Source organism: Phalacrocorax aristotelis, chromosome 4, assembly GCF_949628215.1.
Source record: "Phalacrocorax aristotelis chromosome 4, bGulAri2.1, whole genome shotgun sequence".
Lineage (NCBI taxonomy): Eukaryota > Metazoa > Chordata > Aves > Suliformes > Phalacrocoracidae > Phalacrocorax > Phalacrocorax aristotelis.
This window is the reverse complement of record NC_134279.1, coordinates 17,759,757-17,786,693: the sequence shown is the minus strand read 5'-3', so window position 1 is coordinate 17,786,693 and position 26,937 is coordinate 17,759,757. Positions and strand designations below refer to the sequence as shown.

Genomic DNA, 26,937 nt, shown 5'->3' with positions numbered 1-26,937 from the left:
CTTTCATCAAATATGATTGTCCTAAACTGGAATACCATTGCAAAGATGTTCACATTTTCTCTGCTGTGGTGTTGATGGTAAATAAGATACCCAGCTCTCCTTGAAGAAGGCAAGAGTTCTCAATATGCCAGAAAACTCACTGCAATATACAGTAACAGAACAAGAGCAAATGGAACCACATTTATATGATATTCTAACTCTCTCAAGAAACAGGGAGTAGAAAAACTTGGATTGATCCTATAGCTTATGCTGAGAAATCTCATTTTAATATTCAGCTGAAGGAAAAAACAATCCAGTAAAAAATATAATGCCTAACAGGTAACACCTTGCCTATTTAACGAGCAGTCATACACATAAGTTTGCTTCATAGTATTAACACCCAGTTGGCTGAAAGCTATGAATTCCTAAAATCTGTCTTGAAATACAAATAATCAAGTGACAATATGAATAGGGTCCTAGACAGACATTGGCAGCACGTAGTACATAGCTGCTTGCAGCCTTTTTGAGGTATTATTTGGGGGGGGGGGGGGGGGAAGGCACAAGCAATTTAGCATTGTGATGAAAGGCTATAAAAAAGAGGGGATGTTAAAAAGCCAGATCAGGACTATTAAGAGAAGATTAATTCCTACAAATCTGCCATTCAGTGATAAACATCCTGTACTCTACAGTAAAGTGCTCTGAAAAACCCATGCTGTGAAAAAAGAGACAGGTAACTCCTGCCTTACCTGAGATAAAGACAGATGTGAATTTTAACTCTCCAGAGTTAACATTTTTATTGTTAAAGGTAGTGATTGTGATTATGAGTATGTTTCAATTTCACAGTAATTTAAATAGAAATAGAATGTTTGCTTTGAATGCTGCAGTCCTGAGCTACAACCAAAATTTGTCTTTTTAATTCTGCAGACAGAATCCACCCACTCTTACTAGATGAGTCTGTTCCAGAGCCCAAGCTTGTACTGAAAAAAATTGCTAGTCCTTGTGGTTGCAAAGATAACTCTCAAAACGTAAACTGACTGTAAGCGAAGAAGTCTGACCAAGTATGAAGATGGCCTGGTAGAACAGGTCAAAGAAACAGAACATGTTTCAGAACACCTCTGAAAGCAACAATTCAAATTTCTATTAATTTAATCATACTGAAACAATATAATCTTTGCTGAGTTTTAACTGTAAAAGTGTTAAAAATATATGAATCATAGGTTGTGTTTATCATTGAAAGAACACAACTAATTTTTGCATGCAGAATGCAATGGCGTCAGCCCTTGCACATTTGTGCAGATGAAAGCATGGTTCCTTGCTCTCTTTTTAAAATTTTGCGCGCTTCCCCAGGCTGTAGCACATCTCATATACTGTATTTATTGGAAATGCTTGTTGTGCCACCACCTCATGCACTTGAAAATAAAACTGTTGTGAAGTTTAAATCTATTTTACTTCCATAAAACAGTCCCAGGTCTGGATGTGACTATCTTCAAAAATTCAGCAAAATTAGGTTTTAGAAGCTTTCAGAAACTTGGGTTTCGCTTATGATCATTACTCCATAGTGTATCATTTGCTGTCTTCCTCTGAAGCAAATAAAAACATCTCCAGATTTAGACAGTACCTTCAAAATACTCCGTGTTCTAGCCAATGACTGCACAGTAGTAATTATTTAATCATCCAGTAAGACAATTACTATGACTGCTCTTAAAAATGTGCCCCCTGTTTATATAGGGGATACAACATCCACTAGGATGTTGACAAAGTTACATATCTAGCTCAAGCACTTGACATATTAATTTCAAATCTAATACTTTCTATTACACAACCACTTTAACAGAAGTTAAGAGCATGATAACTGCTGGGCTATATCACGCAGAGAACTTGTCTTACCTCTTATTCAGTATCCTACCCCTGACAAAGGCTCAGTACCAGAGACTTAAGGAAGAAGATTGAAAAAATGTAGTGCAGGAGTGACTCTTCCCCTTCTGGTGAGGTTTAGTGACTTCATTTTTCAGAAGAACTATCTGTGGTGACAGTAAGATCTGTTTCTTGAGTGCAATCAGCTAAGTTAGAGCTCAGTATTTTGTATGAACTTAATAATTTTTCCACTTATTACATTTACTTACATTGAACGTAATCTGCCATTTTACTGCCAGGCATCCAGTAAAGGGAGATGATCTGTGACTCTGCAGTCAGTTGTAGATTTGACTATCCTGAAATATTTTGTATCCTGTATTTTGTATGTATAACTTGTTCAAACCTTTAACAGTTACAGCTAGAAAGACTACTGTTTACATGCTAATTATTCACAACCACTCACATGAATCAATGTATTCATATTTGTTATATGAATGCCTCCTTGGAAATACTAATCTAAACCTCAGACACTCATTCATGTCTTTCCAAATGGATGCTTTTCTGTTGCCTTGTAGTACAGCCCACATGTATGTATGATGGTAATCCTTTAAAACATAATATGGAATAAATTATGTAAGTACAATATTTTCTCCACACGCTTAAGAATCTGGCAGTGAATATTGTCGTGAGTTACATAGTGGTACATTTACAATTACAAGAATCTACAAGAATCTACTTGCGTTCAGCATGAGAATTTGGCTCTGAGGTATTTCAGTATGAACTGTAAGTTGTGCTTTGGCTGCTTGGTTCTGGGACATGGGAACTGCAAGCATTTATGACAGGATCGAGTTAGATTTTCATTATTCAATACTGGTGGCTGAAGCGCAAGAATAAAAAATCTTTTAACAATGCAAATTACTATTACAACAGTACAAGGTCAGCACCTAAGTTTAAACTTTCACCCTCTCTGCTTCTATAGTAGCAGTTACTTCCAAGGTTCTCTCAGTACTAAGGAAATGCTTGAGGTATAGAGGATTCAAGGTTACAATGGCTGTGTCTAAGACAAGAAATAATTACAATTGTTACATATTTGCTAAGCTACTGTTTAAATATTCTGATTATTTTATATCTTCTCTTCAGCTCCTTGCTCAGAAGTGGCCTTTTGGAGATTCTGAATTTGGACAGTTTCTTTGCAAATTCCTTCCCTTTATACAGAAGGCATCGGTGGGAATCACAGTCCTTAATCTCTGTGCCCTTAGTGTGGACAGGTACAGTATGCTTTACTCTTTTGACAGACACTGTTCTTGCCCTTGCAGTTTTCCTAAAACGGGGAGCACTCAGTATGGTCGCCTTATCAGGCAGACTACAGTATGTAACTTACATTCTGGTTTTTTACATCCTGGCTGTAACAAAGCACCACGTCTATTGCTCAAAGTATAATATGAAGGTATTGGACTAACTGACCTTACAGTCTTTGTAAAGGTACTTAAAAGCTCTAGTAAAGCAGTATTTCAATTTCCTTTACTAGACAAAAAATTTATTGGGATTTGACACAGTATTCAGACTTCTTTCTTTCATATGACCTCATGTTTGTTTTGTAGTTGAACAGGAACATAAAAATATTTTTTTCAACTCACTGCCTATGGACCATAATTACAGTGTTTATTTTGATAACTTTTATAACTAATCGAGTTTTATTGAAAAACACTTTGGAGACTTGCTTTGATAGTCTGAAAATTAATGTCTCTGCTAAAAGTGCTCAGGAAGATACATTAGGGTTTTGATAGAACAACGGCTAAGATGTTTTTGAACATTATTCTTTGTTCATTATGCTTTTTTCTTCATACATATAAGGCGATAGCAGATGAAGACTTCACTTCTGTAAAAGCTATTTTTATTGGTCTTGAGTTGACTTGATCATGTTCTAGTGCAAAATATCAGTAAATCCAATACAGAAAATACCGATAGACAAAAAATACATTATGTGTATTAGTACAGAGATGCAAAGATAAAAGAAACTTTAAAATTAATCTTGGTCTGGTTTTACATAAAAATGTGATGTAAAAGGTTTGCAACAGATGAGTAACTTAGTAGTATCCATACCTGAAGTACAGTTCCTTACTGCAATAATTATTCATTAGCTGAAGCCAGAAACAAAAGAATGTAACATAGGCAAGATTTCTATTTCCATTTTTGAATCTGAGAACTATAAAAAGAATTCTATTTCTCAAACAATATCTGCCCAGCATAAAATACAAACCCATGGACTTCTCTAAGGAACAAATCATAGATCAAGCACATATGAAACAGAGTTTGTTAGATAAATCCTGACCAATGGAGTTTCACTAGATTTAGTCCTACTGTTACATACATTTTCATAAATTGGAAGTAACTCAGCTGAAGCAACCTCTTTGTATATGCATATATATATATTTTTACAAGCACTCATTTGCTAATCCTCACAACAACCAAATGCTTTTTCCATTTGAGTATAAAGTCTTGTATGGGATCACACTCAGACTATTTAATTTCCTCCCACAGTTTACATATTTTGCCAAGGACATATTCTTATCATCTAATGTTACTCTAGTAAATGACTGCAGAGAATGTGTGTTAGAAAACAGATGTATACAGCCAGATTCTGATATTGGCTAACGTGAAGTGAACCTAGGTTAAATCACCGTGAAATCAGGATCTGAGAGCACCTTCAACAAGTTAGGTCAGGCCTGGGAGTGGCATAGTTACATTAATATAAAATTCCACATCAGCTAATGTTTGATTTTTGGTATGGAAAATGAGTAAATATGGAATTGTGTGCTGTCACGGATGGACTGTTTCTGGTCTATAGGCAAGTTATATTTTTTTAAAAAAGCTCCTGAAAACTATCTCATTTATAGTTATTTTGGGTGTCTATATATGGAATTGCATTCTACAAGGTAGAAAAAGATAGTCTCAATTGGTATAATGAATTCAGAGCTCCATCACTTTGATAATTGTTGACTCTGTCCCTCTTGCAGTCTACACCCATAATTTAGAACAAGATTTTTTTTTCCTACAAGGTCTGTTCTCTGCGTTAACTACACCCTATTGTGAAACTCCACTCATTACTACTGCCCCTTGCACAAAATTACTTGCGCTGACTGTGTATTAAGGTTTAACTGTGCATGCCCAAGGGGAACAATGTCCACTCACACGTGGAGAGAGTTTTAAGAGGCTGACAGAAAACACCAAACCAGCTGTTCACCCTTCAGAGGAAGCTCACATTTGTGTCAGATGCCTCTCAGGCATTTTTAAACTCTGGGTCATGGTGGTGACGATGGCGTGACTCTTTTTCTAAACAGTGCCTGACTGTGACTAAGAGGAAGGATATTTCCCTTCCTGAGCTTTTACTCTTGCTTATGTCTCAGGCATAATGATTTTGATAAAGAAATGTTTTTAAGAAGAAGAGAGAAGACACAGATCTCATTTAATATGTATACACCCTCTTCTTGCCTCCTCTGCATACCAAATTGCATAGAACAGTAATCTCAGGTACTTTCATCTGGCCCAACTTCCAGTAAGTGTAGTAGATAAATCAAGATTTTACCACTACAACAAAGTCCTAAGAGCTGTATTGTATTAAGTGCTTTGCAGTCAACACACTGCTGGCTATTTTTAAACTTAATAACAGCTGCGATGTCTCACAATCAAGAGGAACAGATGGATATCAGCAACAGTAGTGTCATTTAGGAACTGTTCTGACACTAATCTTGATGGTGAATACTTCTTACATCCTTGATCAAGTGCCTTTTCTGTATTGCTTTTCCCTCTTACAATGGGCTGATGATACTTGCAGAACAGAAATGTGTTCTATTAGTGGACCATTTGAACAACTGATTTTCTAATGCAGTCAAAAGGAACACAAAAACAAAAGCACCTACTCTGTAAGGCAGCAGGCATAGGGGACTGATAGTCCACAGAAAAGCTATAGCCCATGATTTCATTTATATATACTCTTTGATTTCATTTCATAAGGCCCACAATACATTTTCTTTTTTAAATCTGATTAGACACCGCTATAGTAAACTTCATCCAGACTGTTCCAAAAACTAATCTGTGCCACAGCAAAAACCACAACCATGCTGCATTAATGAGACCAATACTGGAAAGCTAACTAGAGTTCTAGAATTATTCATTACTAAAGAATGATGAAATGATGGACGGGGCATAGAAAAGCATCAGAAATTATTCAGTGGCCATACAGATCTCCATTTGTTGCTTATCAAAAATTATACTTAGGAAGCCACTTAAATATAATATCCAAGTACTGGAATAGAGACGGTGTATCAGATATCCATGGGGTTTTTAGCTTAGTAAAGAAAGATATAATAAGAACCTATAGAACAAGGTTTCAGCTAGACAAATTCCAAATGAAAATAAGGTATGCATTTTTAACAATGAGGATGATTAACCACAAGAAGAAACCACCAGGGAAAGGCAAAGGTGTCCTGCTTTTAATGGTCTCAGATCAAGACAAGATGTCCTTCTGAAATAAATGCTTTAAGCAAGTTATAGCTGGATAGGAGTGCAAAATATTTAATTGTAAGTATGTATACTACAGGATGTAGTGATCCCTTGTCCTTAAATACTGTGCAACTCCAAATATAAGTAGCAGAAGGGATCGCAGAGTCCATGAAAAGCAAGTTGGAATAAATAGCTAAGAATGGGAGAAGAGGGAGGAGAAGAAAACAGAGGAGAGAGAGCAACTGAAGGGGACAATATACTAAAGTTGACAGCACATGCATGAGCAGTAGAAAAAGAAAAGAGGAGAGAGAAGAGGAGCCACAACTTTAAACAGAGAAAATGAAATTACCTGGAAAAGAACTTAATATTTTAGACAAGGCTGGAGGAAAAAAGGGAAACAGAAAAAAGAAGAGTAAGACAAAACATACGCACCCAGATTTTAGACTGGGGTATTAAATGTAATGCATGATGCAAGTATTTTGTGTCAGTTCCCTGGCAGACATCCTATATTTTCTAAGTATGAGGGAAATAAACCCTGCAGTATTTTCTCACTCCTCATTATGGGAGGTTTGTGGCTAGATGAAGATCCTATATATTACATAACTCACAGAACACCCACCTGAGAAATTATACTATTACTATTTTTCAAATCACTCTTACAGCAGTAAGTAAAGAGACCAAGTAATTGCAGGTTAATAAGCATTTAGCAAATTCCAATCTAATTACTGAGCTTCTTATGCTTTAGCTGGAACCATTAATAAAATTCTTCAGCCAATAATTCCTTATCTGATGGATACGTTGAATTATGAACTGAAAAAAAATTACTAATAAAATACATACAGGACCCAAATCCTTACTGCTGTTATGGCCTAGACAAGTGGTCTGTGCAGTGGGTGGGGAACTGGCTGACAGGCTGCACCCAAAGGGTGGTGGTAAATAGCTCCTTTTCCAAGTGGCAACCTGTCACTAGTGGAGTCCCCCAGGGATCGATATTGGGCCCAATGTTATTCAACATCTTCATAAGTGATCTGGATAGCGGCATCAAGTGTAGCCTGATGAAGTTTGCTGATGACACCAAGTTGGGTGGGAAGTAGACACTCCAGAAGGGAGAGCTGCTCTGCAGGAAGATCTGGATAGGCTGGAAGAGTGGGCCAGCAAGAACCTTATGAAGTTCAGCAAGGAGAAGTGTAAGATCATGCACCTGGGAAAACATAACCCGGGAGTGCAGCACAGACTGGGATCCACCTGGGAGAGCAGATCTGTGGAAAGGGACCTGGGGGTCCTGGTGGACAGGAAGCTCAACATGCACAGTGTGCTGCTGTGGCCAAGGCCAACAGGATGCTGGGTTGCATCAAGAAGGGCAACACAAGCAGAGATAAAGAAGTCATTATCCCGCTCTACTCAGTGCTTGTCAGGCCACACCTGGAGTCCTGTGTACAGTTCTGGTCCCCGCTATACAAAAAGGATGTGGACAGGCAGGAAGGGGTCCAGAGAAGAGCAACCAAGATGATCAAAGGACTGGGAAGCTGCCATACGAGGACAGGCTGGGAGAGCTGGGTTTGTTCAGCCTTGAGAAAAGAAGGCTCAGAGGGGATGTCATCACCATGTACCAGTACTTAAGGGGTAGCTACAAAGAAGATGGAGACCCTTTTTACACGGAGTCACATGGAGAGGACAAGGGGGAACAGATACAAGTTGCTCTTGGGGAGATTCTGACTGGACACGAGAGGAAAATTTTTCACGGTGAGGACAGTCACCCATTGGAATAATCTCCCCAGGGAAGTGGTTGACTTGGCCACGTTGGACACCTTCAAGAGTCGTCTGGACAGGGTGCTGGGCCATCTTGTCTAGACTGTGCTCTTCCTAGAAAGGTTGGACTAGATGATCTCTGAAGTCCCTTCCAACCTGTGAGTCTGTGAGTCTGTGATTCTGTGATTCTGCTGTGCATACTGATCTTCTCATGTGCAAAACAGGTGTAATCAAACAACAGGTACAAAAATGCAAGAAGGAAAAGAATTGGATTCACAATTTACAACCCATTTGTTGTCACTTACATAGTTACGCAGGTGACACAACAGAATCTTTACACTTCTTACTTGAAATACATGTACAGCCTACAGGCCACTGTTTGCTAAGAACATCATTCAGTCAAGGATGAGATAGTATCATGTACTTCATGCAGCTGATGGGACCGATTGCAAAATTGCCAGTCAGTAGAAAGTAGACTTCAAATTGATTGTTAAATTTCCAAAGTTCACAAATATTTGAATATTTGTGTGAAAGGTTGTTTCTATGAACATTCCGTTTAGTCATTAAAGACAAAATTTGATATTTGGTAAAATGAAATATGAGAGGATCACAAATTATTTAAAAATAAATTTGAATTTTAATATGAATATGAACAAACATGTGAGAAGATACAATGTTAAATGTTACTTTCTCAATTATCTCAGTGTAGCTTATTTGTTTTGATGCTCTCAGAATTCCAATCCCATAGTCCTCCTCCCCATGAGCGAACCATTGCCTCCCTCCTTTCTGATACTCTTTGAAGATAAGGATGCCTTCAGAAGATGATTTTATTTTTAATCTGCAAGTCCCAAATGCAGTTTGCTTTAGTATGTTCAAAATCTTTATACATATATTTTTGTTAAAATGATGTACCGAGAACCTGTCCGTAGTACACCTGTGACTATGCTGTATATCATGTTGCTATAGATAAAAAAGCAAAAGTTTCTAATCTGTTCACTGCAAGAATGAGGGCATACAAGGCTCTGACACCTTCCAGTGATGTTTTGCAGTAACGCTTTCTGAAGTTTTTTGAGGGGCTTACAGCCTGATCTTGCATTCATGCATCTTCCTTTTTCTAACATAAAGGCTACAGGGGATTTAATTCACAAGTCTTCAATCCTGTTAAGCACAATTCCAAACAAAAAAGGGTGTGTGATGCAGGAAATCAGAAGAAATTCTCTGTGTGTGAATCCCAGATTAGTGTCTTGGTTAGAGGAGCCGTGAGGATGCCTTTTAGTAACTCTAAATTTTACTGACATCTGTAGCCTAGGTCCTAAATCTGTTAACTGATGTTCTTCCCCATCGGAAGCTCTTCATTCTTTCTGTCTCAGAAACTCAAAATCCAATACCTCCCATACACCCAAAGCATCCTAACGAAGAGTTCTCAACTACTCTTTTCCTCAAACCCTTGTTATCCCCGAGCCTTCAAGCCCGTGACATAATTCTGTATTCCTTCCAATCACCTCTCTACCATCCCAGCCTAACCCTTCCACAACCTATTCCTCCAACCCCAAGCTTTCTGATCTAAATTCCCCTGTTCTTTCCTTCCCTTGCCAAAGCTCACCCATACCTGCAACTCAGAGCATACATACTTACAAATTGTATCCCCCTGGTCTGTTGAAATCTCCTTTCCCCACACCTTTCACCTTCCTCGTGCCTGCTGGTATACCCTTTTGCACTCTGCCACCTCTGAAAAGCTTAACCTTGGCTTGCACCTTGGAAAGGTGAATAGAGGTGGCAGATGAGCATATCCAAATGTATCTGCCAGGACTCAAGGGGGCAGAAAATGAGGGCATGTCTGAAGAAGAAAATAATACTTGCCATAATCAGGACAGTAAAATGACACAGCTCCTTACAATTTATAATCTGCTTCAGTGACTCCTTATTCTGACTTTTTTTAAAGCAGGTGAACATCCTTCCTTGACTTTTTTTCTCCTCAACAGAAGAAGACTATTTCATCAGCTACATGGATGCCATAAGATATCCATGTAGCACTGTAATTCCAAATGGGAAGGTGCTATTATTTTGGGGAAGTAAAATAGGCAGTTTAGTAATTGTTACATCACCAACAACAGAAAGCTCACCAGCATGCACTTCAGATTATTACAAGATAAAAAATATTTGTTCTTGCCATAATTTTTAGATAGCACTGTCTTTGCTAAATTGTTGGAAATGCTGAGTAACACATTTACTACAGTTATTGCTACACAACGGTTAAATCTGCTACTGAAAAATTTAATTATGGACTGGTTTTGTATTCTATGTCTATCAGTCTTCTCCATATAATTTTTGAACCTTTTGACCAGAGCTGACAGAGAGGTTGAGGACTTAGAGCTAATAAATCTCTACAAGTTCCTTTAAAACTAGCAGACAAGTAGACGAGAAAGACCCTCTCAGTTTCCCAACTCAGGTAAAGGCTGCAGCCTGGTAACAAGGATCCTCCAGCCCTCGAGGGACAGGGAAGGTAAAGAGAGGGAGAGGGAAAGGGAGAAATGCACAGGCTGTATCTGAAACTTCTTTAAGAGGTCTCACCTTTTACCAAGATTACAGTTGAGATGCATACACATAGGAAATCAGGTTTCAATAATTCCACTTTTTACAGAGAAACTTGCTAAGAGATAAAGTAGTGGGAAAATATGTTGATTTTGGCATGTACAGATGTCTTAGCCCTGCACTTCAGTTTCTGATCAGAAAGGTGATGCTGAGACTGAGACAGCTGTCAGAAAGTCCTAAATAGCGCTTATTTGTAGTCTAGGGCAAATATAGAGTATGCTGCATAAACCCAGTATTTTTAACATTTAATAGTGTAAACAGAATAAATGCATTTTCATTTCATCAGGAGTATTTTCACAGTATTTCATTGCACGGAATCTGACAACTTCATTTCAGATAGCACTGTTACAACTAAGGTAGCTGAAGGAGATAGCTGTTTTTTATCTGTTAGAATGGCTTGTGTGCCTGGAAGCTTTTTTCTTCTATGTCAGTTGATCTAGTGAAAGATATACTCTGTCCTCATAAACCTTGCCTACTTTAATTAGAAATCATTAGTGTAGCCCACATAGCAGAAATCCACATAATCCTGTGCCTAAGCAGAACAGTTGCAGCCAGCTCTCTGCTACCCCACCCCTTGATGTGATCTGCTGTGCCCTTGATGGCTTGATAGCTGCCAGAGCCCCTGCAACAGGCAGAAAAAAGAAGCAATGCAAGTCTAAGATGTCAACTTCAGGATTTTATTTAATATATAAAACTGAACTAAGATCTTTGACTTTAAAGAAGAAACCAAAGGTTGGAAGCTAATGCCCATCTCTCTCAGGTATAGAGCCGTTGCCTCCTGGAGCCGTGTTCAGGGAATTGGAATCCCTATGATCACTGCTATCGAAATTTTCTCCATTTGGCTTCTGTCCTTCATACTGGCTATTCCAGAAGCAATTGGTTTTGCTGTGGTACCTTTCAGATACAAGGATGAAAGTTACGTTACCTGCATGCTCAATCCTACAAATAATTTTATGTTGGTAAGTAAAATTCTTTCTTCTCTTTCTGGAATCCACAGTATATAGGTTAGACAATTAAGATACTTGATTATAATATACTTTATTAACCCATTATAGTGCAAAATGTATTCTAATGTATATTGGTGCAGAGAGGATCCTTCATTTACAGTGACCCATCTCTACTTTCAGCCAGAGATACTAAATGGGACTTTACAACATTTTAATTTCTTCACTACTGAGGATTCAGAAATTTGCAATTCGGGCCTCAGGGATGTATCAGGGTAGTCAGAGCCTTGGAAAGTATTGTGTTTCTAGGTATAACACCTTGGAGCTTGTAACTGTCAAAAACCATGTTTTACCATGATTAGTCATCATTTTGCATGCAGTTGCCAGCTCTTTTGGCAGATAAAGAAAAGGGTGGGGCCATGTCCTAACATAACTTTTCCTATTCTATATGCACTTATCAAGTCAAACAGAGAATAGTCCCTTTATTTACAAGAAATCATGACTACAAATCTGAGAGACTCACATCTCTAACCTAGGTAGCTTGGGCACTGTTAGCTGTCATATAGATAAAGCAACTCAAGAGCAAGAGAAGTGCCTGAGATACAGCAGGCTGCTTTGGCATGTTTCATAGCTCTCATCCCTGTGCTACTGCAGTTTAACAGTTGCCAATACCCACATGAGCTTGCTCAAAGCAAGTCAGGTGAGTAGTCACTACAGAATAAATAGATCTTTACTGCACAGGGGGATAGTAATTTTCCACCTGGCCTTGAACAGAGAAAATGGGAAAGTGGTATCTTAATTTTTTCTTTGTGAACCCAAAGAAGGGCCAGCCACCATTCACCCTGTAATTAGAAAAAGAGTAATATCCTGGCTTGTTTCAGAGAAGGCAGATAGTGCAAGGTCTTAAGGCTGAGGGAAACTCATACATGTTTCCTTCCAGACTAGAATTCTTCCTGATAGAATGCAAGTTTCTCTTTTTTGAATGTCCAGTACTTCTCCTTTTATTGGATCAGAACATGGCTTGGGCTACAGTTGGGAAGGACAGGGCAAAATGGAGTTAGGAAATTTCAAAAATAAAATGGGTGGATGATTAGTGTTTGTCAAAGGAACATCCCCAGCTTTGGTAGGGTTACACAGACTGCAGGGATGGCAGAAAGAGCACAAGACAACTGCAAGAGAAGACAAAAGGAATCCCCTAATGGAAATAATTAATGCAGGTGAAGATGGAGAGGAATTGCCCAGGACTTACTATATCTTTGTTTCTAAACTTTACAGACTATATGACTGGATACTGTAGTTATAAGAATATGATTTATGAAATCCAACTGCAGCAAATTTCCTGTTTGTAATGGTTGTTTTTTTCCACAAACATGCCTGGACAAAGTGAAAAGAATAGTTTTCTCTTCCCTCTTCTCAAAACCACTACAGTTCAGGTCTTCCATAGGCATGCTAACTTTAATGTTTATTGTTCTGTTCTTAAAGTGGTAAGTAGAATAGCTTGTTTTGTTTTATTAGCAGGAATTAGTATTCTTTTACTTGCTCAGTGTAATTCAAAAGCTCCAAATCTCCCCACACCAGTTTGATTTTCAAGAAAACCAGCATTTATGTCCAAGCTTAGAGGAAATGTTGGACGTGTCAGTCAAAATGGAGAGTGTTGTGTTTCAGTGTGTTGCAAGCAAGTACAAACGTGAGATTAAAATGGAAATACCATTTTAACCTTAACTATAGTATTTACTACCACAAACACCTCAATAAACAATTACTAAGCTTTGGGAAGGATTTATGATTAACTTTTGTTTTTAATAGGAGCTTTATTCATTTTTAAAGCTATCCTTGAAAGACTTAAAAGATTCGTGCTAGACCATGATTCCCAAGAGGCTGAGTGCACTAGGAAACTTGTTTAAAATGCACATTTCCTGTAGAAAACCAGTTCCATGTGGGCTTTCAAGACAAACAAAAGAACGTCTACTTCTCTCAAATCCACCCAATTTTGTGCTTTGATGTAAGCTTTGGGAAACTCAGATTCCACAATTAATCATTTGCAGACATTTTTGTGTAGGTTTTATAATTCACAAAGCCAGGTCCTCACACAGAACTGATGTGCTGGTCAGGGTTGTGACACAGAACTCTATGTGTGTGTTTTCTTGACTGACAGGCAATGCTCATGAAAACTGTTAGGCTGATATGACAGAAAGTTTTTGTTGTAAACATAGCCTGGATTCACACAGTACACATTTTTTGTGCTGCTCAACCAATATGATTCTAGTCTGACTTGGAGGAATTTGCAACGGAAAAGATAATTGTCTCCATGTATTTGTAATCCTTCTCTCTGCAGAAGGAGCGGTAATTAGATTTCCCCTCTGTACAAACTCTTCAAATATGAGGCATATTGTTTTCTGGTTTTCTGCTGGCAGACGCTCTGTTCCCAGTGGGGGAAATTCTGCCTCCAAGGAGAGTGCAACTATGCAGCAGACTGTAGCACCTCCTCATGCAGGGATGAGGCTAATGAGGAGGAGGAAACAAGCTCATCACCACAATTCAAAATGTCCTGCAAGGTGGGGCTGTGGCCTAGATACCATCAACATACTCTAAATTAGCAAGCTCTGTAAGCAGCTAACTGTATTCGGGCAGGGGGAGAAAAATCAAAAGCATTCCCTTTTCTTAGTAAATCAACTTCCTAGCATAACTACAGCAGATTTAAAAATGGACGTTATTAAATGTTGGTCTATTAATTGCACCCATTTTTTTCATCTTTCAAAATTTAGTACCGTTCAGTTTCACATGTAAACAAAATGTCAAACATTGGACTTTTTCAAACAGGATTCATATAATCCTCAGTTACTAGCATTTTGACATTTGGTGTGGGAACTGTGATATTACAAAAGCACATCTGCTAGGAATAAACAAGCTAGGGAAAGATTATGAGAAAGGAGGTTCCCTTTTACACACATCCATCTCGGTGACTAATAACATAGAGACAGGAAGTATTTAAAATGTCATATTTCAGTGCACACTTTTTGCTGAGCATAAAAGTTAAAAACCAAGATACAATATTTACTCAAGTCTGGAAATATAATTGTCTACAGAAAAGAGTAATTTTAAATGTTTTGTCAAATGTAGTATTTCCCATAATACATACATGTATTAACCAAAACCACAGCTTAAATCACAGCTAACACTTAAAATTACATAGCAAAGTACTGCTACTCTACCAAGTCCCTCAGTGTCCTGCCACAAGAGGCAAATGGCAGAGGGTTAAAAGTAACTAGCACCCATCCTAAGCTTTGCATATATCAGACAAACACTTATGAAGTGGCTCCTATCTGCCCAGTACATAAGCAAACCCACTACCAATCTTTTCCCTGATAACAAAAGGTGATTAAATGTACAAGACATTTTGAATTTTCCTTTTTTGGAATCCGGACAGAAGCTGTAGAGGTAAATGGCATTTCCTGAGACAGGCTTTTAGTAAGATTTGTTATCTCAGACTGACACTGTCTACATTTTGGCATGTCTTTTTCATGAAACTTGATTCCAGTTTTCAGGAACAGTGTAAATATTCTGAAAACACGACCAAAAAAAAATTAATTCCAACACAAGACATACCGCAACAAAGGGACAGGCAGGCTATCTATAAGGTAAAATAAATGTTTACACTGCCAGAATTGCCATTTTGATGTTGGTCTGAAACAGACCAACAATAAGAAAGTTTACATAAATTGTGCTGTTTACCAGTAGACAGATACCAGCCTACCAACTGTCATGCTTTCCAAGACCTTTCTGTGGCACTTTCCATTGAATCATATGAAAATCTCTTTTCTTTACCTCATCTACAGTTTTACAAAGATGCAAAGGATTGGTGGCTGTTTGGTTTCTACTTCTGTATGCCACTGGCGTGTACTGCCATCTTTTATACACTAATGACTTGTGAAATGTTAAACAGAAGAAACAGCAACTTGAGAATTGCTCTCAGTGAACACCTGAAGCAGGTAAATATTAGGAACACCTGTGTTTGAAGATACTGTCCTTCCCTCTTCGGGTTCGTTTAGAAATGTTTCAAAGTGTACTTGAATACAGTACACTACAGAAATAGAAAGTGAGAATGTAGGTTATTTATGACATTAAGGTATTCATTTCAAATCACAGTGTAAGGAGATATTGAAGACAGCATGCTCAGGAAACTAGACTTCTTAAGTATGTATGACAGTTGTGCTCTCCTGGTCTTTAACCTCAAATGGCTAAATGCTTTGGAATTTAGCTACACAGATTTTTTTTAAAAAAGTTTATTTTTATTCATAAAGATAGGATTCCATGGGTCCTCCCTACTTTTGGCACACTTTGATATGCAACTTTACTTTACTACAAAAAGCAACTGTACAATAGCCTGGTTTAGAATAGAGTGGATTTTTTTTCAGGGTTATTGCACTGATGTGGTACCACTACTGTAGCTGCTTTGAAAAGAGCCACAGGAGAATAGGACAAACAAATTATCGTAAAGTCACTCAGAACCATCAGATCTCACTTTGCTGTTTTTGCAGCACTCTCTGATGTTTAATTCCTAACTGAAATTTTAAAAACAATCTCCAGCTTTTCCCTTGCGTTAACATCAGCCCCTCAAATCCCACTCTTTCTTTCAAATTCCACAGTCACAGATGTGAGTCCCTAATGCAGTCCCCTTGCACTGGAGTTCTTTCAGGGGTTTCTCCTGTGCTGGTTCATTCCAGATAAGGGCAGACCGGAAAATCCTCCCCTTGTGCAGATCCTCCCCTTTTTCCCCTCATCAGGCCCCAGGGCCTGCACCACAGTCTGTCCTGGGGCCACACACAAGCTACTCCACCCATTAGAACTAGAACGGTATGCACGGGGTGGGGGAATCCAGCCTCCAGCTTTCCCACCCTGACATGCAGTGCCTAGCAAGCTCCTCAGACTGGTTGCTGGAGGATGACTTTATGCCACAATTTACAAATGCTTGTCTTTTTAACTGTCACCTTTTGCCTGTCTTTATTCCTTCCTTCCCTCGAGCTTTGTCCACACTAATGTCTAGTCATGACCCTTTTCGTGTTTTGATTAAAAAAATGTTATTATAAGAAGGAAGAAACAATAATAGTCATATCAAAGCCTAACAAGACTTACTGTAATCACACATTTGACTCTAAGCTGTTTAATGACAGGACCTTGCAATGCTCTTTATTGTTACATTACAGTGGCAGTTTCAGATGTGGTATTCCTACCCCTTCGTATGCTTCTCTCTATCAAATCCATGCCTACCAAACACCACTGGTATGCATTGTCACAAATCCACTGAAACATCTGTAAATCTCTATAGCCTTATAGAATATCCATTAAATCGAAAAATTTCCTGACTAAGTATTATGAGTTTAAGCTGTTATACAGACGTTTCTAAAATTTTGTTTGTAGAGGAGCTATTTACTTATTTAATAACATCAAGATTACATAGCAAAGATCACACAGCAAAACTAATATACTGTGCAGTATCCCTTCATGTAACATGCTGCATAGTAAATACAAAATAATACATCAGAAAGAATTTGACATCCTGACTAGGTATGTGGTTGAATGGAACTTTTATTGCCAATTGATTTAGGCACCCTGGGTTTACAGATTGCCCCACATGAAGGATTAGATACAAGCGTTTTATCAAGCAGGTGTGATGCCAGTTTCCCTCATACATGAAAAAGTCTTCTTGCAGATTATGCATGTTTCTGAGGAAAGAGGTTTATCTGAGGGATTGCCAGAAAACAAGTTGAGTGTAAAGGAAAGAAGAAGGGCGGGGAAAGTAACCAGGTTCAGGAAAGCTCAGCAGTGGATTTTCCTTGGCCAACATCTACAATGTCCTGGCAATGACCTGTGGGCTCCAGCTGCTCCAGTCTCAGTGATGAGCAGGTTCTGTTGAGGGTGACCAGAATCAAGAACATGACAAGCTCCATAGAAAACAGTTCAGCGACATCAGCTAGCCTGGAAGCTGCACTTGGGGAATCCCTGCATGCTGTATCTAGATTACTTACTTTGCTGCCAACATCACTACACCACAATTACCTACCAATATGAATTAGGCGCTCAGTCATAGTTATCTCTACTTCTTTTTCTAGCGTCGAGAAGTTGCAAAGACAGTTTTCTGTTTAGTAGTGATTTTTGCTCTTTGCTGGTTCCCTCTCCATTTGAGCCGAATTTTGAAGAAAATGGTATACAATGAAAGAGACCCCAGCAGATGTGAACTGCTCAGGTACTTCATTTTCTATGTCAATCAGTTTTTTATACTGAAAAAAATAAAATACCACACACTTGGAGTTTATGTGAGAAATGTCATTGTGCATGCAACCGTTGTGTTAGGAGAGCAAACACTTCATTTTATGACTTTTTCAGCTGCGGCCATTTTCAGGGGTTAAAGTTTTAATGGGTAGCATAATTTCACTAAATGTTGCCTGTCACCATTGAAATCACTTTCCTCTGGCTTTTGTGAACTTCTGTGAGACAGACCTTACAAGGTACAAGATTAGATTGAGGGAGTTAGGTAAAAGAGAATTAGTTTCTGTGCCAGAAGAGATTGTAACCGCAAAAAGCATGGATGCTTCTAAAGTATATGAACAGTTTAAACATTTTGCTTTCTCTTCTGTTGCTTAGTTTCTTGCTGCCATTGGATTATATCAGCATCAACCTGGCAACCATGAACTCTTGTATAAACCCAATAGCTCTGTATTTTGTGAGCAAGAAGTTTAAAAACTGTTTCCAGGTAAGATCTTCTTGATACGATTTTATGTCCATTTAATGAACTGCATTAAACCACTTTTTATCTATTTTAGCAGTTGGGAGAAGAGGCATGCAAAGGAATGAAGGATTATAAATTGTCTAGTTTACCAGCTAGCAGCTCACATAGCACACATACCAAACTGAAAGCGGAACTATCCACTTTATCTGAAATGCTAAACCAGTAAATAAGTCTGGCAGAGTCCTCATATGTAAACATGTAAACTGAGATAGACACGCTTTTGTAAGTGCTGTTTCCCTGCCTGTGACATATACATGAAACAGAATTTGGTTGATAACGTATTTCCCACTCTAGATGAAGACAAAGAACAAATACATAGGACACCAAGCTCCCTGCAGTTAAACAATCCCATTAATGACTAAATTTTCAGGCTCGAATGCCAAAGCAGGCATCTGAGTTGACTTTGGCAATTAAATATGCATTATGGCCCTTACCTGCATTTTTCCAATTCCTACACATTAAAACATATTTTAAGGCTAAAATAATTTCCTTGTGACACTCTCTCTGCCAGTGCCTGTTCACCTAACAATACAGGAAGAAAGAAAATGAGACCATATAGCAGTAACGAAAGCAATGAAATGGAAAAGCAAGACTGAAATAGCTTTATCTGCAAAAAAACCCAAAAGACAACAGGACTGTACCACTAAACTTTAAGTCTGCGCATAGGCAACTCAAACTCCTGAAATAATGTAATAAATTATTAGAATAGGGAATACCTGTTTGTCTGTACCCTGCTCAGACTTACAAACTATTTTAAGGGAGTATTTTCACAAGATAAATAAGTCAGCTTTGCTTTTTACAGTCCCTTACTTCATTTGGGAACTGTGGAGTGGATAATATGCCTAACTTGTCCTCTGGTGAAAGGGAGAAGTACCAGTGGGTACTACCAGGCTGCTCCTCATACATTAGTTCATTCTTCCCATTTGTCCTTCCAAATAAAATCACCATCCAACAACTCTGATTAATGAATTTTCAGCTATTTTTTAATCCTTCCCAGCTTCTCATTACAGCTTACCCCTTCCCTTCCAGTATCACGGTCATTAATTCAAGCAATCTTTCCATTTTGTATTTGAGTTTCTTACCCTACCTCTGTTGCTATTTTACATATCCACCCATACAGTACATATATCTTAAGCCTGGCTTTACCTCTCTGCAATGTTACATTCTCCTTGAGTTCACAGAAGACATAGATCTACTGCTGTTGTTGCCATTGCTTCTCTGAGGCCCTCTCTCCCCTAGAGGTTCCATCTACAGAGTATTAGGCACTGGTTTTTGTGAAGGGAGGGGAGGATAGCTGAAGAATCTTTTCTACTCCTTTCAGAAGAGACAACTAAACATACCAGCCTGTGAAGAACCTGGGAGTATGATCCTGAATGACCTTCTATTCTTAACTGTGAAAGATGACACCCCTCCATATATTCTCTGTCCTTTTTCCTAAACAATTGTGTCTTCTTCTAAGATGTGAGAGGAGACTTAAGTTACAGGGTGGGGAATTTTCTTTTCTCTTACATGCTAAGCAGCACGCTGATCCCTAAGTTTGAAGTGCAGTGATAAAGAGGGGAAAAAAACCCTAACCCAGCTCTTACAATATGTATTGAGTTCTGTCAGTTTGCAATCTATTTACCTTAGTCAAATTTTGCTTTCTTAAATAAGAGGCACAGGCTGGGCCATATTTGCTGCATTTGTAATGTTTGATCACAAGAACTGTTGGTTGGCATCTTAGGATAAAAAATTTGCAGCTATCACTCCCTTCAGCTAGAATCATGTGTTCATTTCTGAATGAAAAACATGGCTGGCAATCTGCATAGAGTTGATAGATTTGTGTTAACTTTTTTTTTTTTTTTAATTTCCAGTCATGTCTCTGCTGTTGCTGCTCCCAATCTAAGAGTCTAGTGACTTCAGTGCCCATGAATGGAACAAGCATTCAGTGGAAAAATCAAGAACTAAACAATCACAATACAGACCGAAGCAGCCACAAAGACAGCATAAACTGAAAATTAAGGACTCTGATACCACTTCAGAATCAAACAGGAAAAAAAGTCACAACAAAGCTATTTCAACAGGAAGCCCAGTGACTGCTCCATAATCAGTTCAGACATGTGCACCCTTGTACCTAATTCTAGAGGTGACTGAGTAGATTGACTGACTATAATTTTGATGTTCTGTGAACTGAGATCCACTGGATGGTAATTCTCTCTGAAAATTGTTATTGATGTGATTATGACACCAAAAAACTGACTTGAACTACACAGGTGGTTTGCTCTTCTGAACCAAGCAGGAACTGTCCAGTGTCTGTGACTGGTACAATACAATCTTTTTACCTGATTGTCACCTACAATTAATCATTCCGGAATTCTTCAGAAGATATCAAAATGGAATCTGTCTGTCGCTATATTTTCTCTCTGCCCATTTGTCTTTTAACTTTTATTTGTGTGGTGGGTATGTTCCATGTACTGGTATGTTTTGCATGTCGTTGTTGGTGTTTTTCAGGTTTATGTTGGAAAATGTTTTGGTCCACACCAGTATTTTATTTACTTATGTTACAATGGGTCAAGACAATAGCTGGGCAGTTCACATTTGTAGTACTTCAGTACTCAAAAATAGGAAGAGACCATTTAAAGTAGCATCAACATTTGGCACTTAAGCACAGATTAATACCAACAAAAGAGGTATTAATAATGCAGTACTATACTGTGTTATTTATTCTAATGCTCTGTACAAAATAAACATAATAAACATAATCTGTATCAGCAAAAAGAATGAAAGATGCCCAAAGAGGGGCACCTTACGATATGTTTTAATTAACCTGCCATGTGTAATTCCTAAGCTATATGAACCTATTAATCTATTTAGACTATAGCTGCATTAAATCTAAGTCAAAATGAGTGTCAGTGGAACACAGTGAAACATTATTAAAGCTGTCCAAAGAGTTCTGAGAATATGGTTATGACCGTAGCAACTATGCACAACACTACTTACCCATTGTGAACATGAAGTTACAGTCATAGTGAATACAGAACTGTGGAAGTTCTTAACAGTTGGATGTGCACAAAGGATATTTTGTGCGTTATGCTTACAAAGTTCTTCGTCTTACTCTCACAACGTTCAAAGATTTTAATGGGGTTTGATAGTTTACTAGAATTGTTAACCATACAAATGCTATGAATAATATATAGAAAATATTGCTTACATACATGTAAACTGGTGATTTACTTATTATTTCCATCCCTTACGGTTACATGGCAAGAGATTCCTTGTTTGGCTATAAAAATTTTTAATAGGTAGCCTTTAATTAAAGAGTGGAATTAAATAGTGTGGTGTCATATATAATATGCCTCATGCTAGGAAATTTATAGCATCTGTTGTGCCAGGCTAAGAAACAGTAATTAAAATTCCACAAAATTTTAAACATCCATTACATTTGAAGTGAAAGATATAATCCTGCACATTTTTATTTACGAGGTCAAAATGCTAGTGCCTACAGTGACTTCTGCTGCACAAGTTTCCCAAATGTTTACATTCACGCAAATCTTCTAAAGTATATTTTAAAAAATTCTTTAAATTGGTTTATGTATTTTTGTGTGCTTTTGTCTCTGTGACATATATGCGTGTACAAATACATACAAATTTATGTTCATATGTTACAAACCTAAATACAGTCTTCTGACAGTGCTCTGTAGTAGTGCCTAAGAGCATGGTATTGAATGAGACTTGGATGAATTTTATTCAAAACATTTCATCCTCGAACTGTATCAAAAATCATAGTAAATGAGTAACAACACTTTCCATTGAGAAGGTTGAATTACTGAATCTCTTTACATCATGACACCTTCACTGGTCCTTTGACAGAAAGTATTGAGCAGATGATAAAGGTAAACAGAAAACAGACATGAGGAATGCATTTAAAGTTGTAAATTTCCCCTTCGTTATTTCACGGCAGGAAAAAGCTTTGTGCACATTTCCCTCTTCCATTTCTGATGGTTAGATGAACCAAAAAATTCCTACTATAGCCGCAAATCAACAACCTGATTGTTCAGAGACAATCTTTTCTACCTGTCTACATAAGCCATTAAGCTGTAGAGACAACCCAGGACAGAAACTCCAGGACTCTTGCCTTCTACATTAACAAACATCTCCCTGCAAAAGTTTCAGACCATGAAATGGACCACTTTTAGGCTTTACGGGCACTGATACCAACCACAAATCATGAAAAGCTAACGGTTTTCCTTCCAGCATTAACACTTCAAACATCTATTGCTTTCAAAGCAATAGTTGTTTCTATTATGTGGCAAAGATATATGCACTTGCACACACAAAGCATACTTTAACCCAGTTCAGCCTAGATGGAGAAAACATTTTCCTACTCCCAAAAGAGCTGCCTGACCTTAGCAGCAGCATTATAAAATACAAAACATTTTAACTTAAGTAGTATCTAACAGATGTGAGAGGTGTTTTTTCAGAATGCTTTAGAATGATTTTTGGTAGGTTACTTAAGGATCCAAGCCTGTAAAAACTAATTGGTGATCCTCAGTCCAGCTCCTCCAGCCAGCAGGACAGACAAAGCCTAAAGAGCAGTGACAAGCAAGGTCTTTGCACACCTCAGCCTCTTTTTTGCTATGTATCCTCTTTTGTATTTTCACTGGTGGCTGCTGCTCCCACTCACAAACCAGTCATATGGACAAAGGGTGATACAATGTGCCAATTATGGTGAGGGGGAAACTGTTTCTGCAAAACTTACTAAAGTACTTACTTTTTAATTCTCTATTTTTCCCACTGATAATGCTAAATATTCTTCCTAGTATTGTACCTACCCTCAAGTCTGAAAAAGTTACCCTTCCAAACGACCAACAAGTGTCTTTCACCATTCTGAAACTCAACCATATTTAATTTTAACCTTTCCTTTTCTGGACAAGTTCTGCAAAAAGGTGTTCTGGCATTTCGCTTTGTGCATCAAAACCAGTGTAGGTTTAGTCGGGATTTTCTCTGCTGTTGCAAGGAAGCTGCCTTCTCTTTTACATCAGAACGACTTTCCACAAGTATCCTTCCATCCTCCTTTTATAGATGTTTTTATGTCTGCTGTTTGCATTCCTCTCAACTGAACCAAGCCTAGCTTTTCTTTGCAGCTGACAGGATCTCTATTCCACAAGTTTCAGATTAATTTCTTACACTTTCTGTAACATCTGTTCATCATAATCAAAATCCATTTAACTATCACAATAATCTTCTTTGTGGACTTCACAATTCCCAACTTTTTTCAGTCCAATCAGTGTAAAATTTCGTTGACTGCTTCCCTTTATATAGTCTCACATCTCAGCTTCAAACACTTTGCAGTTTTCTTAAATTTTAGAATCCAGTTATTCTCCTTGTTTCCAATATGCTTTTTTTTTTTCAAACTACCTCACTAAACATTTCCTCTTAAGTATATTTATACTTGCTTCAAAGATACAGCATAGGTTTTCACTTATATTTACATTTGTATGTATTTACATATGAAACTCTGTGCTTCAGACCTGATTCAGCCAACTCCTGTGCTTTGGGAAAAAGTGCCCATGTAGTAGTTCATCATAAATCTCACCTGACAGAACTGTTAGCTTCATTCTGTGAAAGGAAGCTTATGCAACCCTCATGGCTGAATATGTTTATTTTTGCTTTTAATACAGTCAGTTTCACGTGTTTACCTGTCTGTCCCTCCATCTTTCAAACACAGCTATGAACACCCTACCCAATTTCAACAAATTTTACAGAACAGAATTATTATCATTATGAAGTTACAGAATATTTCACAAAAAAACTGCAGGATGGGTAGAAGAACAAGATCCTACTTGTGCTCTATGCAGAAAATTGCTGAAAAAATTTGTATGTACTCAACAAATTCATATGATAGATGTTATGACCATTACTGGTGCAGACAAAGCTTTGATCAGAGCTCGCAACTTATAAGACATCTGAGAATGAAACCACAACACAAATTCTTGGAAACCAGTATTTGTAAGTTCCATTGCTTGTGGAATTACTTGCTTTTTTGCTGCTTCTCTCTCATCATTTACATATTTACCACAATTTTGTTACTATATCATTTGATTCTGTGAAGCCTCATGGGTTTCAGTTTGTGAGAAGACATGGTACCAATACAAATTCTGCTGCATTTGTATGAATAGATTTCTGCTCAAATGTCCCTGAGGCAAAGCATGCATTTCCATTAGAAGAAACACACTCAGACTGCAGGCTAACATTGCCTTGCAAAACTTCTTCCAGACAATCAGTTGAGCAAAGCTTGGCTCAGCAAAGTATTCCTAATTTACACTCCTCACCCTTTCAAAGACTAAATAAAGGAAATTATGTCCAAAATCAGATCAAGAGAAGACACATAAAAAGTTTACAGAACAGAAGAAATTCCCAAGTTGCATATGAAAAAAAAAACCCAACCAAAACAAGACATATTTAAAATGTGGCTCTGTAAGAAGCACAGCTTATCGTTAGTCCAAGTGCAGGAAAGGAAGATAAGAACTAAATAAAAAAATGTAGGTCATCTCCAGTTTTTCTAAAGGAAGATGAAGTTAATTGACCTCCAGTATCTCATCTAGAATCAGCTTCTCCTCTGTGCAGATACCACTGCTGCTGAAATGAACTGTTGCGTGAGTCAGTTTTGTCATCTCATCAGTTACAGTAGCTTATTATTACAATAAAGCTAAACATAACAAGTGTTACAGGAATGAAAAAATAATTTATTCCGTTCTTCAGAAGCACTCTGCCCACATTTCTCAGAGTAACTGAGTATCTGCAAACTGCTCTGATTTGGAAATCCTTGGTGCATCTCAGAATAAGGCCCTTACTTTAATCTCAGGCTGTCTTAGTCCTTGGGAGTAAAAAGAGTGAGTCTAAAAGTTCCTGAATCAAGCATCCAAAATGATTAATGAGAAGCATTTCTAAGCCATCCAAGAGAACATACATTCTGCTATATATTTGAAACATAGATTAGAAATCCATCTCTACTAGACACCACTGTGTCATCCTGTAGCCACACTTCATACTTATTGAAATCTGTGTGTCTAAAGTTTTTGCATCTTTTCTCCTCCAAAATTGTTGTCCAGTGGCCTCCGTGGTATTGCTTCGGAATAAAGTATACATTTGGATTAGCTTTCTTTCAATATCTACACAGTACTAACCAAGCATTCATCTCCAGACACATGGTATATGTTAATACAGAAGCACAATTAATTCACACTACCAGAAAAGTCATAAATTTTTAGGGTGAGGGTTTAAACAGAAAATTAACATAGTATTCTTGGGACAAATGAAAACTACAGTTCAGTACTACTAGTGGAAAATATATTGATTTTTTAAACAGAAAAAAAAAAAGAAACTATATCACTTTTGCTAATTCAACCAGAATTAAAATAATAATTAGAAGAGTAGATGTTTACATGAATAATGAGAAAGTCCACAGTTACATAAGCTGCAACAAACTGCTGTAAGGGCTATAAATCTTTATGCTCCAGTATATAAAATAGGTCTAAATTCTGGGGATTAGGAAGATGTAACCATCCAATGCAAGATTCTTTGATTTCCCTGCAATGTTTCTTTAAAGTATTAGCTCTAAGAGACACCTCAACCTCAGAGATAATTGTGATGAAAGGGAGATGCCTTAATGAGTGTTAATTAACATTGCCTTCTTGCACTTCAAAAACGTCTTTGGCTAATATTTTTTTGTGATATCCAGCATCTTCTGGGTTTTCTGTATCATTTGTATCACAAATGAACTGCAACAACTCCAATGCCAAGGACTTCCCCAAAATCAAGGAACAAAATGTTGAACTATTTCCTTTTTACAATCATTTGTATATGTGAGAATTTGCTTGCACAGAACTTTAACAAGTGGTTGTTCTTCCATATAAAGTGCATTTGTATATAATTCCCCCAACTTCTCTTCCATTTACTTGAAAAATGTGAGCCATTTAGGGAGAAAGCAGAACAAAAATACAGTGTAATTTAACTATGGGCACTTCCATACCACATATGACTGTATGCTATGATAACCAAGGATGTGAATAGCCCATTGGGCAATCAAATACTGAAATGTTTTAACATAAAAGCACTTGTTGAGAAATAGGAAAGTATGAATACATTCAGAACAATCACAGTTTGTTTCAATATTCAGTATTCTAGAAAAGAGACTAGCACAGTAATAAATTTGAAAATTGGGTAAGTTCAGTTGATGACAAATACAAGAATTTGGCCTGGACACCCAAATTTGTTTAAGTTTATGTTTGAAATACCACTGGGATAAAGGCATGAAGTTAATCTACAAAGAAAATTATTAGTACAACTTTAGTATAAAAAAGCAGCTAAAGAAAGACCAATTTCTAAGATTTCAAAAATTTTCAGACTAGAAGTGGTCTTACATATGAACTTTATCCCAGTTCTGTGTTTTGTAACTGATTTATGTTTCCGGTTAAGGACTTTTATACACTTTATCAATTTTGGTTTATTTTATTTTTTATGATCTGCTTGGAAAGTATGAAAATGCAT

The 26,937-nt window shown here is 37.6% G+C and overlaps 1 protein-coding gene across 1 annotated transcript in view; it reads left to right on the top strand.

Annotated features, from left to right (window-relative positions):
• The window catches only part of EDNRA (endothelin receptor type A), a 35,335-nt gene extending 13,222 nt beyond the window's left edge, over window positions 1-22,113 (top strand). Inside the window, exons 3-8 of the mRNA XM_075090435.1 lie at window positions 2,974-3,101; window positions 11,438-11,636; window positions 15,458-15,610; window positions 17,732-17,865; window positions 18,264-18,372; window positions 20,262-22,113. Of these exons, the coding sequence (XP_074946536.1) occupies window positions 2,974-3,101; window positions 11,438-11,636; window positions 15,458-15,610; window positions 17,732-17,865; window positions 18,264-18,372; window positions 20,262-20,402 (864 nt within the window). The 3' untranslated portion in view covers window positions 20,403-22,113. The remainder of the gene's footprint in view (window positions 1-2,973; window positions 3,102-11,437; window positions 11,637-15,457; window positions 15,611-17,731; window positions 17,866-18,263; window positions 18,373-20,261) is intronic.
• Window positions 22,114-26,937: the final 4,824 nt, after the last annotated feature.